At 45.4% G+C, this 18,485-nt stretch overlaps 1 protein-coding gene across 1 annotated transcript; it reads right to left on the reverse strand.

The window, feature by feature from the left end:
* Positions 1-10,818: 10,818 nt before the first annotated feature.
* LOC130366671 (olfactory receptor 11L1-like) lies at positions 10,819-11,757 on the reverse strand. Its single transcript, XM_056568991.1, has one exon. The coding sequence runs from the start codon at positions 11,755-11,757 to the stop codon at positions 10,819-10,821; it is 939 nt and encodes a 312-aa protein (XP_056424966.1).
* Between the last annotated feature and the right edge of the window lie 6,728 nt (positions 11,758-18,485).

An 18,485-nucleotide genomic window follows, 5' to 3' on the forward strand; every position in this document is an offset into this window, starting at 1 on the left:
TACCACATCCGCCGGGCCCACATTTACGAATCTCCTCAGAACCAGGAGTCTCTCAGCCGTCGGCCAGGCAAAAACTTGATGGTTGTGTTGCATGACAGGAACTTTTCGTGGCACAGTCCTGCCAGACACTTTCTTGAACATGTTGCATTTAGAACAGTCTGTAGAAGACAAGAAAAAAAAAAACACTGGATACCCCAATAGCTAATGAAGGCTCTACTTGAAACCTCTTCAGATGACCCAACCTCGCCTGATTGAATTTTTATCCCTCTGGTTGTATCCCAGGCAACATTCCTGAGCCTGGACTGGGATACGGATGGATTCACATTAACCATGAAGTTAACAGCCGCTGCTTGGGTCACTTGAACAATGGTTGGTGCCGGTCGATCCGGCCTCACCTCCTTGGTAGGAGTAGGCCGCGGCACTTTTGTAGGTGCCTGGTGGTCAGGTCAGACCTCTAGGCACAGAGTAGGCCTAGGCACGGTGGTCGGTGCCGCAGTTTAGGTCAAACCTCCTCAGTGGGAGTAGGCCTGGGCACATTTGCAGACATGGAGACATCATGGTGGGACCTTGGTTGATGCAGAAGATCCACATCGTTGGAACTGAACTTGTATTTTCTCTGCAGGCTGTTTTTGAAGGCCTTGTCGGCCTCAGTCCAAATGGATCTGCCTCCCAGTCAGCAGAGGGGACATACTTGAACGGAAGCTGTGTGGGGTTTCTGGGCCTCGTGTCCGCTGCAGCCCACTCACCCGCAGACTTTTAACTGGGGTGTACTCTACAATTTCCCCCTCTTCCAACGAGTGATATCTGTTAGGTAGATAGACCCTCTGGACGGCCCGTCGGTTCACCAGGATGGTTCCCCCTTGCCTGCAATCCCGGAAATTTATGACGGTAGGGTGTCGGCCCTCCAGCTGTGCTTCACCCTCTTAGGGGTAGTCCCACATTCGAATGTAAAGGGCCTCCAGCTGTTTTGTGTCTGTTTGCTGTTTAATCCTTTCCTCATAAGGGAGATGAACATCTTTTGGCCCATAAAGTTCCCTATGTCAGGCTTTCAGCTTCTCCATGACTGAGGCTGTTTCAGCCTCCCTACAGGCCCTCTCTCTCTGTGCTGTGGGGACCGGTGGATGTGGCTTCCTGGACTGAGGTAGGACAGTGTCCCGCATGAATTGGATAAGCTCTGGTTCATCCCCGAACACCCATTTTGGCAGAGGGGGTGAGCACGGGCGTGCACTTGGCAGGGAGACCCAGGACAGTGGGACTTCTGGCTCTGGGCTGGAGGAGGTATTCACACTGGATTACTCTGTGGAGATCTCGGCACAGGTCCCCCATGTCCGGTGGTGAGGGGACAGTCTCACCGGTGATGCCGCTCTGGAAGTCCCTGTAGATCCCTTGTCGGGGTAGCCGGCCAGGCGTCATCATCAGGCAATGGAGGCAGATCGCTGGTCCCCTCAGGGCTGAGCGACAACCGCTGCAGGCGGTCTGCCAAGTCCTGGAAAAGTTGTGCTTTTCGTTGTTCAGGCACCATCTTGGAACTCACTCCACGTGGAACGCTGCTCTCCGCCATGTCTGTACTCTCTTCTTCCTCATGCATACTGAAGAGGTCTCCCTGCAGTGCTCCTTTTATATGGGGCTTCTCCAAAATGGCTGCCGACCGGAAGGACATCATCGGTGCAGTCCCAACTTCCGGTCCCCCGGCAAACAACAGCAATGAATTTAGGTTCCCTTTCGGATGCGATGCGTGTACTTGATGTCCACGCCCAGGGGCGTGTCATGGAGTAGCATGGGACTTCTTTGTGCGATTTACAGGAAAGTAATTAACACCTTCAGGGATTGATGGCCCAGAGGATCGTAGCATGGCTTCGCTACGCACTTTACACATCTTCGTCGCAAATACATTTTCGCCTCCCCCCTTACTTTTCGTGCGCACTTCTCACACACAGTATTATAAGCACAGTCCTGTACACTTGTGTGCGCACAATTATTTACCGCTTGCGAAATCTTTGCAGAGTTCATTAATCACAGTTGGGGGAGTTCTCTTTAATGGTGGCAACAGCTGTAGGCACACACCTGTATACTGTTCGTAAGATGCCAAAAAGCTATGTGGTGAGCTTGGGGAATGTAGGGTGAACAGGGGTGATGCGGAGTAGTGTTGCAGGATTAAGCATTAACCCTTGATTGTCGTGACGCCAGGGTGCTGGCTTCCTCTAGATATATATGTCCTTCCGGCTCCTGTCCCAAGAACGATAGGGAGGAATAAAGGATTGTCCACAGCTGGAATTGTAATAAACTTAAAATAACTTTACTGCAGATTGTATGCAGGATGAATAACAAACAGTCTTTACAGAGGACCGGGTCTTAGGCTCCTCACAGGTTAGCTGAGACTTTGTAGTAAATAAGCTTTGATTATTTTTGTACGCTGTTCCACTGAATTTAGGGGTATGCTTAGGTTCAGTAGTTACGTAGGATTGATGAGATTTGAGCTGGATTAACTCACGGTTTAGCAAGGTGCTTCAGGCCTAGATTGTCTTGTAGCTGTGATAACAGATCTGCTTACTTTGAGATCCCAAGGGAAAGAGATGTTGCTTCCTTTGCAACCAGGAACTAAGAGAGCAATTATTGGATACAGCGCCCTTATATACAGAAGGGGCAGGATCAAAGATTATTGGTCCCCAAACCTGTCAGTCCTAGCACAAAGCATTATAGTTACATCGCATGACCTAATCACATGACCCATAGGTCCTTAAACCTTAGTGTGATAGCCTCGGGGAGTAGGATATATGGGATGTAGCAGTGCGGTTACTAAAGGGTGTTTGGTTAACCCTTGCTATTCGTGACGCCAGGGTGAGGGCTCCTCTGCAATGCTTGTCCTACCGCCACCCTTCCCAAGAGCGATAGGGAGGTATAGAATAATGGAATGTCCACAACCGGAGAGTTTGCTGAAAACAGTTGGAACTTTTACACAGGATTTTATGCAACTTCACAACAGGAACAGTCTCTACAAATGCAAATTCTCTTGGAGATTGACAAAGGTTGGGACCTCAAGCAATTTTGAGTCTTTAGATTGATATGCGCTGTTCCACTGGATTTAAGGGAATTAGTTGCAGTCCAGTAGTCATGCTAGCTTTAGCGGGGATTAAGTTAGAACTCACGGTTTAGGTTCTGCTGAGGTCATTAGGTTTTCAGGCCTAACGTGTCTTTGAAAGTTGCGCAGATCCATCCTGCTAGTCCGGCATCCACGAGAGCAACAACCCAAGAGAGCGATAATTGGCTACAGCTCCCTTATATGGCCAGGGGCTGGACTAGTGCTAATTGGTCCAATACTGATGTCAATCACCTTCACAGAGGATTATGGGTAACATGTGACCCAAGGACTTCCAAAGGTCCTCTAACATACCATAGAGGATTCAACATCTGTTCCATAATTACAAATCCCAGTGAGCAGGCACAGCCAAAGTTTGTGTGGGCATGCTGGGAGTTATAGTTTTTTCAACAGCGGGGGATACGAAGTTTGTTGTCACCGGCCCACTTAGGGAGAGCAGCTGGACTACTAGGGGTTAACAGCCAGATCCTGGGTGGGGACGTTCAATGTACGCCCCCCTGGTATAATAGCCCCACTCCCTCCTTTCTCTTTCCTGGCTTACCAGTGTGAGTGAACTGTTTCCTGCCCTCCCTCCCCTTTTGTTATATTTTGTTTAGTGGCGAGGTTGTCTGTTGTTGGACCGCTCTGCTTTTGTTACCCCCTTTTCTTAAAAAAAAAAATATATATATTATATATATTGTGATCCTTGTTTGCAGGTAGCACGGTCCTCTAGGGTAAACAATAGACACAGTCCTTGTAATTGCATATACTCCAGGCACTGTCTTTGTAATACACACAGGATACAGCAGTAAATGAAAACATAAACAAGCAAAAACCTAGCTCGTCTGAGCACTAACTGACATTAGGTTCCCTATCTCTCAGGGTTAAACTAAACAAAACAATATTAGTTTCACCAACCTAGAGTCTTTGTCCACTCTCAGCACTCCAGTCTTTTGCCAGCCTGCTGCTTCCAGCCTTTTCATAGAGAAACAAAACATTCCCCTCTTTATCTGCCTACCAGGGAGGGATTTATTCCCACTGGTGCAGCCGATTACCTGCACCTGAGCAATAGGTTGGAGACAGTCCAAAACTCTGGGCTGGATCTATGTCTTAAAAGAAAACCGCTAAACTGCGGGGTGGAGCACTGGCCCACCCTACTCTCCAAATGCTCCACCCCAGGGGCCCATAACTAAATATTCATTCTGGTGACATACACAGAAACATACACTCCCCCTGGGGTTAAAAATCATAAGCCTCTCTGAACAATTCTGTCGAGACATAGACTCCGTCAAAGACCGCCCCATTCACCTTATCACATATCCCCCTCCCCAGCTCAGACGCACCGGGGCGAGCGGCCTGGGACCATAGACAGTGAACTCGGGAGAGGCCATCCGCATTACCCTGGGCAGTTCCGGCCCTGTGAGCAACAGTAAACTGGTAAGGCTGAAGACTTAGGAACTATCTAGTCACTCTGGCATTCTTTTCTTTGTTATGCCTCATCCATGTTAAAGGAGCATGGTCCGTGATTAGTGTAAAACATCTCCCCAGTAAGTAATATCTCAGGGATTCTAAAGCCCATTTTATCACCAGGCATTCCTTTTCCACTACGGAGTACCTCTGTTCATGGGGATTCATTTTCCGGCTCAGATACATGACAGGATGTTCCTCTCCTTCATGTACCGGGGACAGAACCGCGCCAAGACCCACATCAGATGCATCGGTCTGTACTACAAATGGTTTAGTGAAATCCGGAGCCACCAAAACAGGGTCAGCACACAAGGCTCCCTTCAAGACTTGAAAGGCATGCTCCGCTTCCGGGGTCCACTTAACCATAATCGGGCCTTTTGCCTTAGTAAGTTCAGTCAATGGGTTGGCAATGGTAGCGTACCCAGGGATGAACCTACGATAGTAGCCGGTTAAGCCTAAAAAAGCCCTGACTTGCTTTTTAGTTACAGGACGTGGCCAACTGGTGATGGCTGCTACTTTGCTCTCTTGTGGTTTAAGGAGCCCCCGCCCGATAGTGTACCCTAGATATTTTGCTTCTTCTAGCCCTAAAGAACACTTAGCAGGGTTAGCTGTCAAACCGGCAGCCCTTATACTATCCACAACTGCCTGAACCTTCATCAAGTGGGTTTCCCAGTCCGCACTGTGAATCACCACATCATCCAGGTAGGCGGCTGCGTACTGTCTGTGGGGATGAAGTATCTTATCCATCATACGCTGAAACGTTGCTGGGGCACCATGCAACCCAAATGGCAGCACTTTATATTGGAACAACCCTTCAGGGGTAGAAAACGCGTTTTTCTCTTTTGCTTTCGCTGTCAGGGGTACCTGCCAGTATCCCTTGGTGAGGTCCAAGGTGCTCAGATATCTGGCCTTACCTAATCGTTCGATTAGCTCATCCACACGAGGCATCGGGTAGGCATCAAACTTAGAGATATCATTTAGTTTACGGAAATCATTACAGAAACGGATTTCCCCATTTGGTTTGGGCACTAACACAATTGGGTTGTTCCATTCACTTTGTGATACTTCAATCACCCCCAACTCAAGCATCTTTTTAACCTCTGCACTAACTGCTTCACGTCTAGCCTCAGGTATCCTGTAGGGCTCAGATTGATCTTTTTCCCAGGTTCAGTTAGGATATCATGCTTGATTATATGTGTTTTTCCTGGTATTGGGGAAAACACATCCCTATTTTTAGACACAAACTCCCTGACTTCCTGTTTCTGATGGGGGGCAAGAGTATCAGCAACATGCACCTCAGGACCCTGCTCACAAGTGGCTTGGGTAGGTTTATTTCTGGTCATGATGAGAACCTCTTGTTCTACCCATGGCTTCTATAAATGTATATGATATGTCTGTTCTGGCTTCCGTCTGCCTGGCTGTCTTACTTTATAGTTCACATCACTGATCCGTTCAGTGATTTCATATGGCCCTTGCCAGCTGGCTAAGAATTTGCTTTCTACTGTGGGAACAAGAACTAGAACCCTATCACCTGGTTTGAATACCCGTAGCCTTGCGTTTCGGTTGTAGCTTGCTTGTTGTGCTCTCTGGGCCTTTTCCATGTTTTCCCTAACTATGGGAATTACCGCTTCGATACGCTCCTGCATTTGCGCTACATGCTCTATAAGACTGTGATGGGGGGTATGCTCTTGTTCCCATGTTTCCTTGGCAACATCCAATATGCCTCTTGGATGCCTACCATACATTAACTTGAAAGGTGAAAATCCTGTGGAAGCTTGCGGGACTTCTCTAATAGAAAACATCAGGTAGGGTATGAGATAATCCCAGTTTTTTCCATCCTTGTCTATCACCTTCCGCAGCATAGCCTTTAGAGTTTTATTAAACCTCTCCACTAATCCATCAGTTTGCGGATGGTATACCGAGGTTTTCAGCTGCTTGATTCTGAGCAGTTTGCACAAATCACACATGATTTTTGACATAAAAGGGGTTCCTTGATCTGTGAGAATTTCCTTAGGTATACCCATCCTGCTAAACATCATCAGTAACTCCCTTGCAACATTTTTAGAGGTGGCATTCCGTAGAGGTACAGCCTCTGGATACTGTGTTGCATAATCCACAACAACTAGAATGTACTGATGTCCTCTTGCGGATTTAGGCAACGGCCCTATCAGGTCCATTGCTATTCTTTCGAATGGAACCTCTATGATGGGAAGGGGTACCAATGGACTACGAAAGCCCTTATGCGGAGTTTTCAGTTGGCATTCTGGGCAGGACTTACAAAACCTTTCTATTGCCGAAAATACCCCTGGCCAATAGAATCGGTTCAGAATTCGTTCCCTCGTTTTTTCAAAACCAAGGTGCCCACCTAACGCATGGCTATGGGCTAGTTTTAAAACAGTGTTTCGTGAGATTGGGGAACTAACAACTGTTCTGCCTCCTCTTCCCCCTTTTTCTCTACTCGATACAGCAAATTATTTTTCACCATGAAATAAGGAAAGCTTAAGGGCTTGTCAGGGTCCGCCCTTGTGCCCTCCACTATTTGCACATTCTCTCTTGCAGCTGTCAAGGACTTATCTTCCCATTGGGCTGCTCGGAAGTTACCAGGGGGAACTCTGAGATCCTGAAACTCCACTTCATCTATAGGGTCTTCAGTATGGGGAGGTTCTACCTCATTACCCAGACACACCAAGGGTGTCTCTTGCTCGTCACAGTCTAAATCGGAGAAAGGAAAAATATTATCTATACACTCTACCCCGGGTAGCTCCTCAGAGCACATTTCTGGATGAGCAGAGCACTTTTCCCATAGGCGGCAGAAATGGGGGAAGTCCCTCCCTAATACCACATCATACGGTAATAGGGGCACTACCCCTACAGAGCATTTAACTTTCCCTACCTTGGTACCAAACACAACCTCTGCTGTGGGGTATGTGTGGGTGTCACCATGTATACACACAATATCAATCACTTGCTTGGTGTCTAATTTCCCTGGATGGAGCAGAAAACTTTTTATCAAGGTAACCTCACTCCCTGAATCAATTAGAGCTTGTACATTCTTTCCTTCCACCCTGACCATTATTAAATGCATTGCATTAATAGCACTAGTCACCACGCACATCTTTGAGCAAGTCAATACAGTCCTATGCAGAGCCCTTGTCCCTACATCACACTGCATGGGCTCTTCATTCTCTGGACAGCTGCGTGCAAAATGTCCAGGCTCATGGCATTTAAAACACCGGAGTTGCCCCTCAGCTTGGTCTTGTAGCCGTAATGGAGGTGGGGACCTTTTGCCACCCCGGTCATATGGTTCAAGGTTCGGTACAAAGTTTTGTCTTTTGTTTCCCACTTTTCCGCTTATCCGGTTGTTAGCTGGTCGGGACTTCTGATGAAGATCAACACTGTATGGCTCCTTGGCAACCAAATACCTCTCAATCAGGCACATCATTGCTTCTGGATCCTGAGGGTCCCCTTGACAGACCCATTGTCGCAGTCCTGTTGGCAGGTGTCTGAGAAAACGGTCCATCACAACCATCTCCATTATCTTGGTAGCAGGGTTGCGCTCTGGCTCCAGCCACTTCTGAGCGGGCCTGTGCAATGCATACATCTGGGCTCTGGTAGGTTTACTCACATCGTATGCCCAATTATGAAACCTGTGGGCTCGAACGGCTGGTGTTACGCCAATGCGCTTTAGAATTTCAGCTTTAAGTTGCTCGTAATCCTGGGTCTGATCAGAAGGTAGGTCTTCATAGGCTTTTTGGCACTCCCCACTCAGGCATGGAGCTAGAAGCCCCGCCCACTGACCCAGTGGCCATCTTTCCCGGGCAGCAACCCTCTCGAAAGTGGTGAGGTAAGCCTCCACATCATCTGTCTCTGTCATCTTATGCAGGAAGTCTGTGGCACGGATACGGGATCCTCTTTCACGAGGGGGGCTCTCTGCAGATGGCAATATCACTCTCTGCAACACCTCAGTAAGGGCAGCTCTATCCATCTGCTGGGCTTCCGTCAGGGTCTCAACCTTGGTAACCAGTAGACGATTTGTTTCCTGTTGTACAGCGGTTGCCTGTACCAGAGCTTTCACCAAATCCTCCATTATAGCACCAAGCAGGTAACAGTCTTAAAGGTACGGTGCTACTTATTTGATTAGCAGGTCTGCCAAAATAAAAGTCCTCAAGCAGACTACCGAATGACTGGAACACCCACAGACCCTCAATGTGCTACTATGCCCGCATACTCCACCATATTGTGATCCTTGTTTGCAGGTAGCACGGTCCTCTAGGGTAAACAATAGACACAGTCCTTGTAATTGCATATACTCCAGGCACTGTATTTGTAATCCACACAGGATACAGCAGTAAATGAAAACATAAACAAACAAAAACCTAGCTCGTCTGAGCACTAACTGACATTAGGTTCCCTATCTCTCAGGGTTAAACTAAACAAAACAATATTGGTTTCACCAACCTAGAGTCTTTGTCCACTCTCAGCACTCCAGTCTTTTGCCAGCCTGCTGCTTCCAGCCTTTTCATAGAGAAACAAAACATTCCCCTCTTTATCTGCCTAGCAGGGAGGGATTTATTCCCAGTGGTGCAGCCGATTACCTGCACCTGAGCAATAGGTTGGAGACAGTCCAAAACCCTGGGCTGGATCTATGTCTTCAAAGAAAACCGCTAAACTGCGGGGTGGAGCACTGGCCCACCCTACTCTCCAAATGCTCCACCCCAGGGGCCCATAACTAAATATTCATTCTGGTGACATACACAGAAACATACACTCCCCCTGGGGTTAAAAATCATAAGCCTCTCTGAACAATTCTGTCGAGACATAGACTCCGTCACAGACCACCCCATTCACCTTATCACAATATATATATATGTTTACAATAATTTTCAAGTATACTTTTTTGTTTATACATGGTGGTCTTGTTTTCTGATGCCTTGTATGTCACAGCTGGCGGTGGAAGATTATCGGAAGAGGTGAAGCTGGAAGCACATATGCCCGTCGGGGTACCGGCGGCTGGCATACTGCTACATCCAGAAGATCAAACAGGTGAAACCAAAGTTATATTTAATAAGTTCTAGATATATTTAAACAAGTTAACTGCTAGACAGTTGTTTTACCCCTCTAGTTTTGTTAAACTGTTTAAGGTTTAATAGCTGTGACCGACCACCCAGTCCAGCCAAAAAAAGGGAATTACGTCTTGTGTCTTGTTTTCATTTGTATGGGACGGCAAGTGTGGAAAGTATAAGTGCATAATTACAGGGTATTCATGTTCTGGGCCGTCTGCCTCTGTTTAGAGCTGTGTATTCTCCAGCTGTGTGCCTCTATCTCTTGCAAAACTACAGATAAAGGATGTGTGAGCATGCTGGGAGTTGTAGTTTTACAACAGCTAAAGGCAACATTGCTCTAACACAGTTATTTACAAACATTGCAGCTTCAGTTGTTACTAAACTACAACTCCCAGCATTCTGAAATAGTCCAAGCTTTATCGGACTCCTAAATGAGAAAGAAGTTGATCAGACATTCAGGAGTCTGTGAAAGATGAATGACACACATAGTGACAGCTATGCTGATTAGCATCCAGCTTTACTAGGAGAAGATAAAACAGAATGTATTCATAAAAATGCTGTACTTTTATCTAAAAAATCCTTGAACTCATTTTATAAAGATCTATTCTTATATTTATACATTTTATCCTGTTATGAATTCACCATAATGTCTTCTGATTACTGCAGGCAAGCTCCAAGCATCTTCCTCTGTGTAACATTACCCAGCATAAAACCAGAGAGGAAAGGGTTACAAAGTAGAGAGGACTGATTGGCTGACTGCCCAGGCTCCTCCCAAGACTCAGAGCAGATGAGTCATCACAGTGATGGAGACAGACACGCCCCATCCAGCCTGCACAATGAAAAAGTAACTCACCAGCATATAAATGCTTATATCTCTGGATATTTAGGTCCAAGACACATAAAAATGACATGCACATGACCAGGATTGGGTACTGAGTAACATATCACTTTTTTTTCCTTTTTTTGCACTATGAAATGTACGCTTTAAGGGGTTAATCAGTTTCCAAAAAATTATTTTTTCACATTATGGGGTAGTAAAGGCAAAATGACAGTAAAATCTTGACTTTCATATTTTTGCACATGGAGCAATATCACAAAATGAGCAAAGACTTTTCGAATGTATTGTATATTGTGTATATTATAACCCCCAGTTTATGACCTACCTATTCAAATGTTACTTGTATTTACAGAAAAAGAAGAAAGACCAATAAATCAGCTAATTTGACAGAAAGAAGTTATTTTGTCCAACATCTTTTTAAAGGCCTGTTTAATCTCTCTATTACTCAGACTGTAGATCATAGGATTGAGAAGCGGAGTAACTACAGTGTAGAACAGCGCAAGGATTTTCTTTACATTTCCTTTATTTGGAAATAAATAGATGCAGATAATGGATCCATAATATAAGGAGACCACGGCCAGGTGAGAGCTACAGGTGGAGAAGGTCTTCTGCCTCCCGGTTGTAGATGGGATCTTCAGTATGGTGACGATAATATAAATATATGAGACCATAATCACCATAAATGGGCAAATGACAAATGGCACAACCAAGATCATGTCTACTAATTTTATATAAAAAGTATCTGAGCAGGAAAGTTCAAGAATGGGATCAAAATCACAGAAGAAATGGTCAATGATGTTTGGTCCACACAAGTGCAGTTGACTCATTGGTACTGTTTGAGTCAATGTAAGAGCAAATGTCATCACCCAACACAAGAGGTCGGCTTTTAGACAAAATGTGAGGTCTATAACGGAGGAGTAATGTAAAGGGTTACAGATGGCCTGATACCGGTCATAGGACATCACTGTCAGGAGAAGACATTCTAATGCTCCTGAGAGTGTAAAAAAAATAAATTGTATCAAACAGTCGACAAAGGGCAGAGAACGTCCTTCATACAACACAACGTGGAGCATGTTGGGTACTATAATGGTGGAGAGAAGGATATCTGAGAAGGAGAGCTGTGTGAGGAAGAAGTACATGGGGGAGTGGAGGGATCGGCTGTAGGACACCACCACAATGATCAGGAGGTTCCCACAGATGGTCACACAGAAGATCAGCAGAAGGAGGAGGAAGAAAGAAATCTTAAAACTGTGTAAATCCTGAAATCCTAAGAGCAGAATTTCAGTCAGTGTATTAGAATGGTTGTTTTTCATATCAAGAGAAAATTTTTATGCAAAATTGAATTAAATACATCCAGTTTCTCTGGACTCTTAATGTTTCATCGTATTGTGTGACCAACATCTCTACAGAGAGGAACAAAAAAGACAGAGAGAATTCTGACTTAAGATATTTCTAATGACAAATTCATTCTATGAATAAGGCTCCGAGCTTTAATATCATTTCGAAAATTTTAATATGAGCAAGGAAAGAAAAAAAAAAAACAATAAAATATATAATTAATGTAATAAAATATTAAATTGTATAATTATTAAATAGTGATAAACTAGAATATTTAGTAACACATTACAGAACATCATATAAACCTCCTATTCATATATTATTTTAAGTATTAAATGTTATGTTCATTCTAAATAATTCAGAAATTGGGAAAAAAAATTTTATCACTTTTACTGTTCACTGTTCCAATGTACCTGAAATACTTGATAGATTATCTTCCCAAAAATATCAGAAGAAAATGGGGTCCATTGGTCCATTGGCTGCTGTTGGTCTCTGCCATGTGATGAATCTGGCTATAAATGGGCAAAATTATTTTTAATGGAGACTATGATAAAAGTGTGAACAGAACCTGAAGATAAAGATTCATGTTATAAAAGTAAGATGGCATAGTTTACTCATGATTTAAAAAAAAAAAAAAAAAAAAAACACAAGTCTCTACGTTACAGAATCCACAACTCAGAGCCGGATCTGTAGTTTGGAAGGTCTCATTCGTACATGATACCTTTTTTGCCTAAAAATGTAAAAGAATTATTGACTGAATTGACCTGCTACGTGCTGTTACGGTAGAAGCTGAAGAGCATAGATACATTATATCCATCACTGTAGATGACACAAAATTGACCTTGTACAGATAAGGGAATCAGAGGACGATGATCTTGATGTTTTGTGTGAAACAAAGCAAAACAGGTTCTTCTTGTCTTGGAAAAAGATGTGAGGTTATTACTATGCGCCCCTTTTATAGATGAAATATTACAAGCGTGGTGGAACAAAGCCGGAGAGATCTCATTTATGGTCTCTGGTGGGAACAGTCAAATTTATTATAATTGGTCTATATAGATTTAAGATCAGGAAACTAAAAAATGTAATTGTAAAAAGTATATAAATATTTTAAATAGACGGTTGAAATAAAGAGAGGTTAACTCTTCATCCTTCATGTCCGAATCTCAATTTCTAGGTCCTGGCTGACTTCACAAAACAGGTCACCTCTGATAAAATCAAAAACATCAACATGGAGCCAATTTTTTTTAAAAAAGGTCATCCAATATTCAGAAACCGATTGGGTGCCTCCTCTTTTTTTCAGCAATCGTTCATAAAATATTTATCAACCGGGTGTTACTAATAAAGCGCACAAGATTAGAAATCCACAAATAATTGTGCCAGTCTTTAAAATAGTATAAAAAATAAGTCACTCTCCATAAAGTGTGGGAAATTTGTTCCTTACCTGAAATTTCCTTTTTCCTGGAGTCCGTAGGCGGCACACAATGGGTTAAGTTTCCTTCCAACCCAAGAATAGAAGTATATAATTAGCAGTACATGTAATGCAGAAACAAGGTTAATTTACCAATTATTAAATGAACAACCACTTAATGTGACGCCGTATATAACCCTCCAAAGACCAATGAACACTTGTATAGTATGCAGCAATAAGAGTTTGTTTTTAGGGAGGGCAAAGTTGTCCCACAATGGGATTTGCAAAGCAGCACCAGAGAGTCCTAAGATAGGGAGGGAACTAAACACTATTAGCCCCTTGGATTACACTTGCGGCAAAAGCCGACTCCTCAGAGGCAGAGATGTCTAGCCGATAGTGCTTCATGAAGGTTGTCGTGGAAGCCCAAGTTGCTGCTCGGCAAATCTGATCCAATGGAACGTGATATTTTTCCGCCCAAGAGGCTGCTGTTGAGCGTGTAGAGTGAGCTCTGAGGCAAAGGGGAGATTCAGATCCTTCCAACTCGTAACAAAACCAGATGGTATCCCTTGCTGGCCTTCATCCCTTTACTTGCCCCTTGGAAAAGTACAAAGAATGCTTCTGTGGTTCGGAATGATGTGGTCCTCTGAAGGTACGTTAGAACCGTCCTTCTAACATCTAGTAGATGTAACTCTTTACCTTATTTCTCCAATAAGGCTGGTACAACCAATTCTTGGTTCAGGTTCTGGGCTGACGGAACTTTAGGCAAGAAACCTGGCATCATTCTGAAGACAACTGCATTGGACAAGATTCTTAGATATGGTTCTTTGCAGGATAAGGCTTGGAGCTCGCCAATTCGCCTGGCTGAAGTTATGGCGATCAAAAATATGGTTTTCAAGGAAAGCCATTTCAGGGTAGCTGTTTGCAGTGGTTCAAACGGTTCTCCGCATAGACCTTTTAAAACTAGAGGTAAGTCCCATGATGGTAGTGGATGAGTATACGGTGGCCGAAGCTTTTTCAGGGCCCTGAAAAATCTTGATACAATAGTAGAACCGGAGAAAAGGCCATTCAGATGGGCATTAATGGCTGTTACTTGTACCCTCAGGGTGTTGGGTTTTAGCCCTTTCTCAAACCCTTCCTGAAGGAAGAGTAACAATGTGGAAGTATCTGAATAATTCAGGTTTTTCCTGGAACACCATCTCGAATAAAGATTCCATATTCTGGCATATATCTTTACAGTCGTGGGTTTCCTGGAGGCTAGTAACATGTCGATCACATTAGAGGCAAATCCTTGATTCTCTAGTCCCTGCCGTTCAAGTTCCATGCTGTAAGAACCAGACTGGCTGGATCTGGGTGTAGGAGTCCTCTCTGAAGTAGCAGGTCTTCTACTGTCGGGAGCTTGAAGTAGTCTCCTCTCGATGTCTCCAACACCAGCTGGAACCATGCCCGGCGTGGCCAAAGGGCTAGGATTACTGTTTTACTGTTGCATGAACTTGCTCGTCTAAGATCTTTCTGAGCATCCGAGGTACCAACGGGAGTGGAGGGAAGGCATATATGAAGATCCCTTTCCATGATATCGATAGACCGTCCACCGCAAAGGGGCATCCCACCCATGAGAGAGAGCAAAACTGCAGCAGTTTCTTGTTCTCTTGGGTTGCGAAAATATCCATTCCCGGCCGACCCCATCTCTCCACCAACATGTTTGTCAGGATTCGGCAGGCTGGAGGTGGATCCTCTGTGTCAGAGAGGGATTGGCGTGGACCGTGTCGGTGGACCGGTTCTAAGTTGCTACTGGTTTTCACCAGAGCCCGCCGCAAAGCGGGATGGACTTGCAGCGGCGGTAGCAACCAGGTCGTATCCACAGGCAACGGCTCAACCTCTCTGACTGCTGAGATAGGCGCGGTACAAGGGATTAGACAAGAGCAGGGTCGGACGTATCAGAAGATCAGGGCAGGCAGCAAGGATCGTAGTCAGGGGCAACGGCAAGAGGTCTGGAACACAGGCTAGGAACACACAAGGAACGCTTTCACTGGCACAATGGCAACAAGATCCGGCAAGGAAGTGCAGGGGAAGTGAGGTATTATAGGGAAGTGCACAAGTGAAGACACTAATTAAAACCCATGCGCCAATCAGTGGCGCACCGGCCCTTTAAATCGCAAAGACCCGGCGTGCGCGCCCTAGGGAGCGGGGCCGCGTGCGCCGGGACAGCACAGACGGGGAACGAGTCTGGTAAGCGGGTTGGGATGCGCACCGCGAGCGGGCGTGTCCCGCATCGCGAATCGCATCCCGGCTGGGGACATTATCGCAGTGCACCCGGTCAGCGGGTCTGACCAGGGCGCTGTGAACAGGAGAACGCCGTGAGCGCTCCGGGGAGGAGCGGGGACCCGGAGCGCTCGGCGTAACAATGTTGAAGACTCTCGGGCTGAGACTCCATTCCCCTGGTAACATTTTCTGCCGATTGAGCCAATCCGCTCTGGCGTTCTGGACTCCGCGTATGTGTATGGCTGAAATGGAGAGCAGATTCCACTTTGCCCAATCCATCATCTTTGCACACAGATTCTGAAGCGTCTTGCTTCTTGTGCCCCCCTGCTTGTTTATATAATAAACTGAAGGCAGGTTGTCGGATTGTATTTGCACATGGTGATTCCACAGCGTAGTCTTGAAATGTTTCAGGGCCATATATATCGCCTTCATTTCCCTGAAATTGGATGAGCTGGCTGCTACTTCCTTCGTCCAGGTTCCTTGAACCCACCGATCTCTGACATGGGCACCCCAACCGGAGGCGGAGGCATCCGTGGTGAGGACTACTGGTTGGGGAGATGTCAAACTCTTGCCCTGAAGGAAACGGAGGGGATTCAGCCACCATCTTAGGTCTTTCTTTAGCCTCCTTGGAAGATGGATTACAGAGTCCAAGGATGCCTGTGACTTGTTCCAGTGCGAGAGGACATGTGACTGTAGATGCCTGATGTGTGATTTCACCCATACGACAGCATCTATTGATGAGGTTAAGAGACCCAGTATCCTCATGGCATACCGGATCGTGCATGACTGTAGCTTGAAAAGTGACTGAAGATGTTGGATGATGTTGGTCCTCCTGTCCAATTTTCATTTGGGTCGAATCCACTATGAATCCCAGAAAGGTGATTCTTTTGGTGGGTGTTAGATGAGATTTCTTTAGGTTTATTAGAAACCCATGAGCCTTCAAAGCCTCCATCGTTGTCTGAAGATGACTGATCAGAAGATGCTTCGACCGAGCTATATTAAGCCAGTCGTCTAAGTATGGCATGACGTGTATGCCTAATAATCTTAGATGGGCTACCAGTACCACCACCACTTTGGTGAACACCCTTGGTGCAGATGTTATCCCGAAGGGAACACACGTGAATTGGAGATGACGAACACGACTGTGAAGCTTCACCGCTATGCGAAGGAATCTTCTGTGCGTCGGACGGATCGGAATGTGTAAGTATGCATCTTGTAGGTCCAGTGATGCCATATAGTTCCCTTCTTGAATGCCCAGGACTGCCGACCTTTTCGATTCCATCTTGAACCGTTTTTTTTACGAAGAATTTGTTTAAGTCGGATAGGTCTATGACCAACCTCCAATCTCCACTTGATTTTGGCACTGCAAAAATCGGGGAGTAATATCCTGTTCTTTCTTCTCCTTCTGGGACTTCTTCCAGTGCTCCCTTCAGAAGAAACTGAGAAACAAGCTCTGTGACCACAGGAGATGTGTGGTTTGTCATAAATCTGTCCGGAGGCCATGCCCGGAGTTCCAAGGAATAACCGTTGGCTACGGTGTCTGACACCCAGGCATCCGAGGAGGTTTGAGACCAGATCTTCGCATAGGCTTGAAGCCTGCCTCCTACCAGATGCTGTTGAAGTTTGGCGTCATTGCTCCTTTTCCTTCCTCAGAAATGGCTTCTTCTTTGAAGCCATGGAATCCTGTTTTCTGAGGTACTGTCGCCTAGAACCCGTTTGGCGAAAACTACCCATTCTTTTGAAGGGACTACTGTAACGTACTCTTCTGTTTGGGCCTCCATACCTTCCTGACCTTCTTTCTTCATAAGGAAAATATTCACCCTTGTCCTTACGCAAGGACTTTAGAATATCTTTTAGCTGAGGCCCAAATAACGAGGAGGGGTGAAATGGTAGTTTCACAAAACTTGTTTTAGATGATATGTCTCCTCCCCAGTTTTTTTTTCCAGAGTGCCATTCTGGTTGCATTAGACAATGCTAAGGTGCTGGACGAAAACTTCATGACGTCCAGCGGGGCATCATATAATAATTCGGAAGCCGATTTTATTAGTGGAACATTTTTCAGGAGCTTCTTACATGACACACCTTCTTTAATATCCCTAGCCAGATCTGATATCCAGATTCACAGAGCTCTGGCAACAGGTAGGGAAGCTGCCGCTACTTTAGCGGCTGCTGCTGCTGACACATAAGACTTCTTGCAGAGTAAGTCTACTTTTCTTTCCATTGGGTCTGATAACAAGGTGGACTCTTCAGAAGGAAATATGGCCTTCTTTGCCAAGCGTGCCGCAGCTAGATCCACCTTCGGTGGATTTTCCCACCCCTTGTACGCCGTCGGGGTTAACTTATAGGTGGAGCGCAGTCTGGCTCCTGGGTCCGTATTTATTTCTGGTTTCAGCCAGTCTCTGCAAAACCAGTCCTTCATCAGAGGGTGTGTAGGCAGCAACCTGTCTTTAGATGGGGAAAAAAAAGTAAAGTTGGTCTTTTTGTAATTTTGAAGAGACATCCTCATTACACTCCAGCACTTCTTTTACCGCCGAGACCAATCCATGTACTTTATCCTTATCTAAAAGGTAAAGGTCCTCAGAAATCTCGGTATCTTTAACCTCACATATATCCGAACTACTGGAATCATGAGAGTTGGATGTAGATGATGAAGAAGGAGATGGTTCTTTATGAGCGGTTTTACGCCTTTTTTGCCCCATATAGGCTTTAAAAAAGTGGATGATAATTCTTTCTTCAATCATCCCATAAATGCTTTAGGATTCATGGGAGTTGAGGCATGTGGGGGTGAAGCACATAATGAGCAGACGCCCTCCGCCCACTCATCCGGCAGGGGTTCCCGGAACCTGATGCAATCTCTATGCCTTGATTTCCTACTTCTCTTTTTTCCGAGTGAGACATCTAGGGGAGAAATGTAGGTGTAATATAAGCCTGTTAACATATATGGATATACCATAGCCCCACAGAGGCCTACACCTATCCCTGCCAACTGAGAAGTCTGCTGCTTAGGCTAAGCGCAGTTTCTCACTTGCAGAGGCG

The sequence above is a fragment of the Hyla sarda genome, chromosome 4 (genome assembly GCF_029499605.1).
Source record: "Hyla sarda isolate aHylSar1 chromosome 4, aHylSar1.hap1, whole genome shotgun sequence".
Lineage (NCBI taxonomy): Eukaryota > Metazoa > Chordata > Amphibia > Anura > Hylidae > Hyla > Hyla sarda.

Bases quoted from the DNA above. Each gene is read 5' to 3' on its own strand.
- LOC130366671 (XM_056568991.1), bottom strand. From the start codon at position 11,757: ATGAAAAACAACCATTCTAATACACTGACTGAAATTCTGCTCTTAGGA.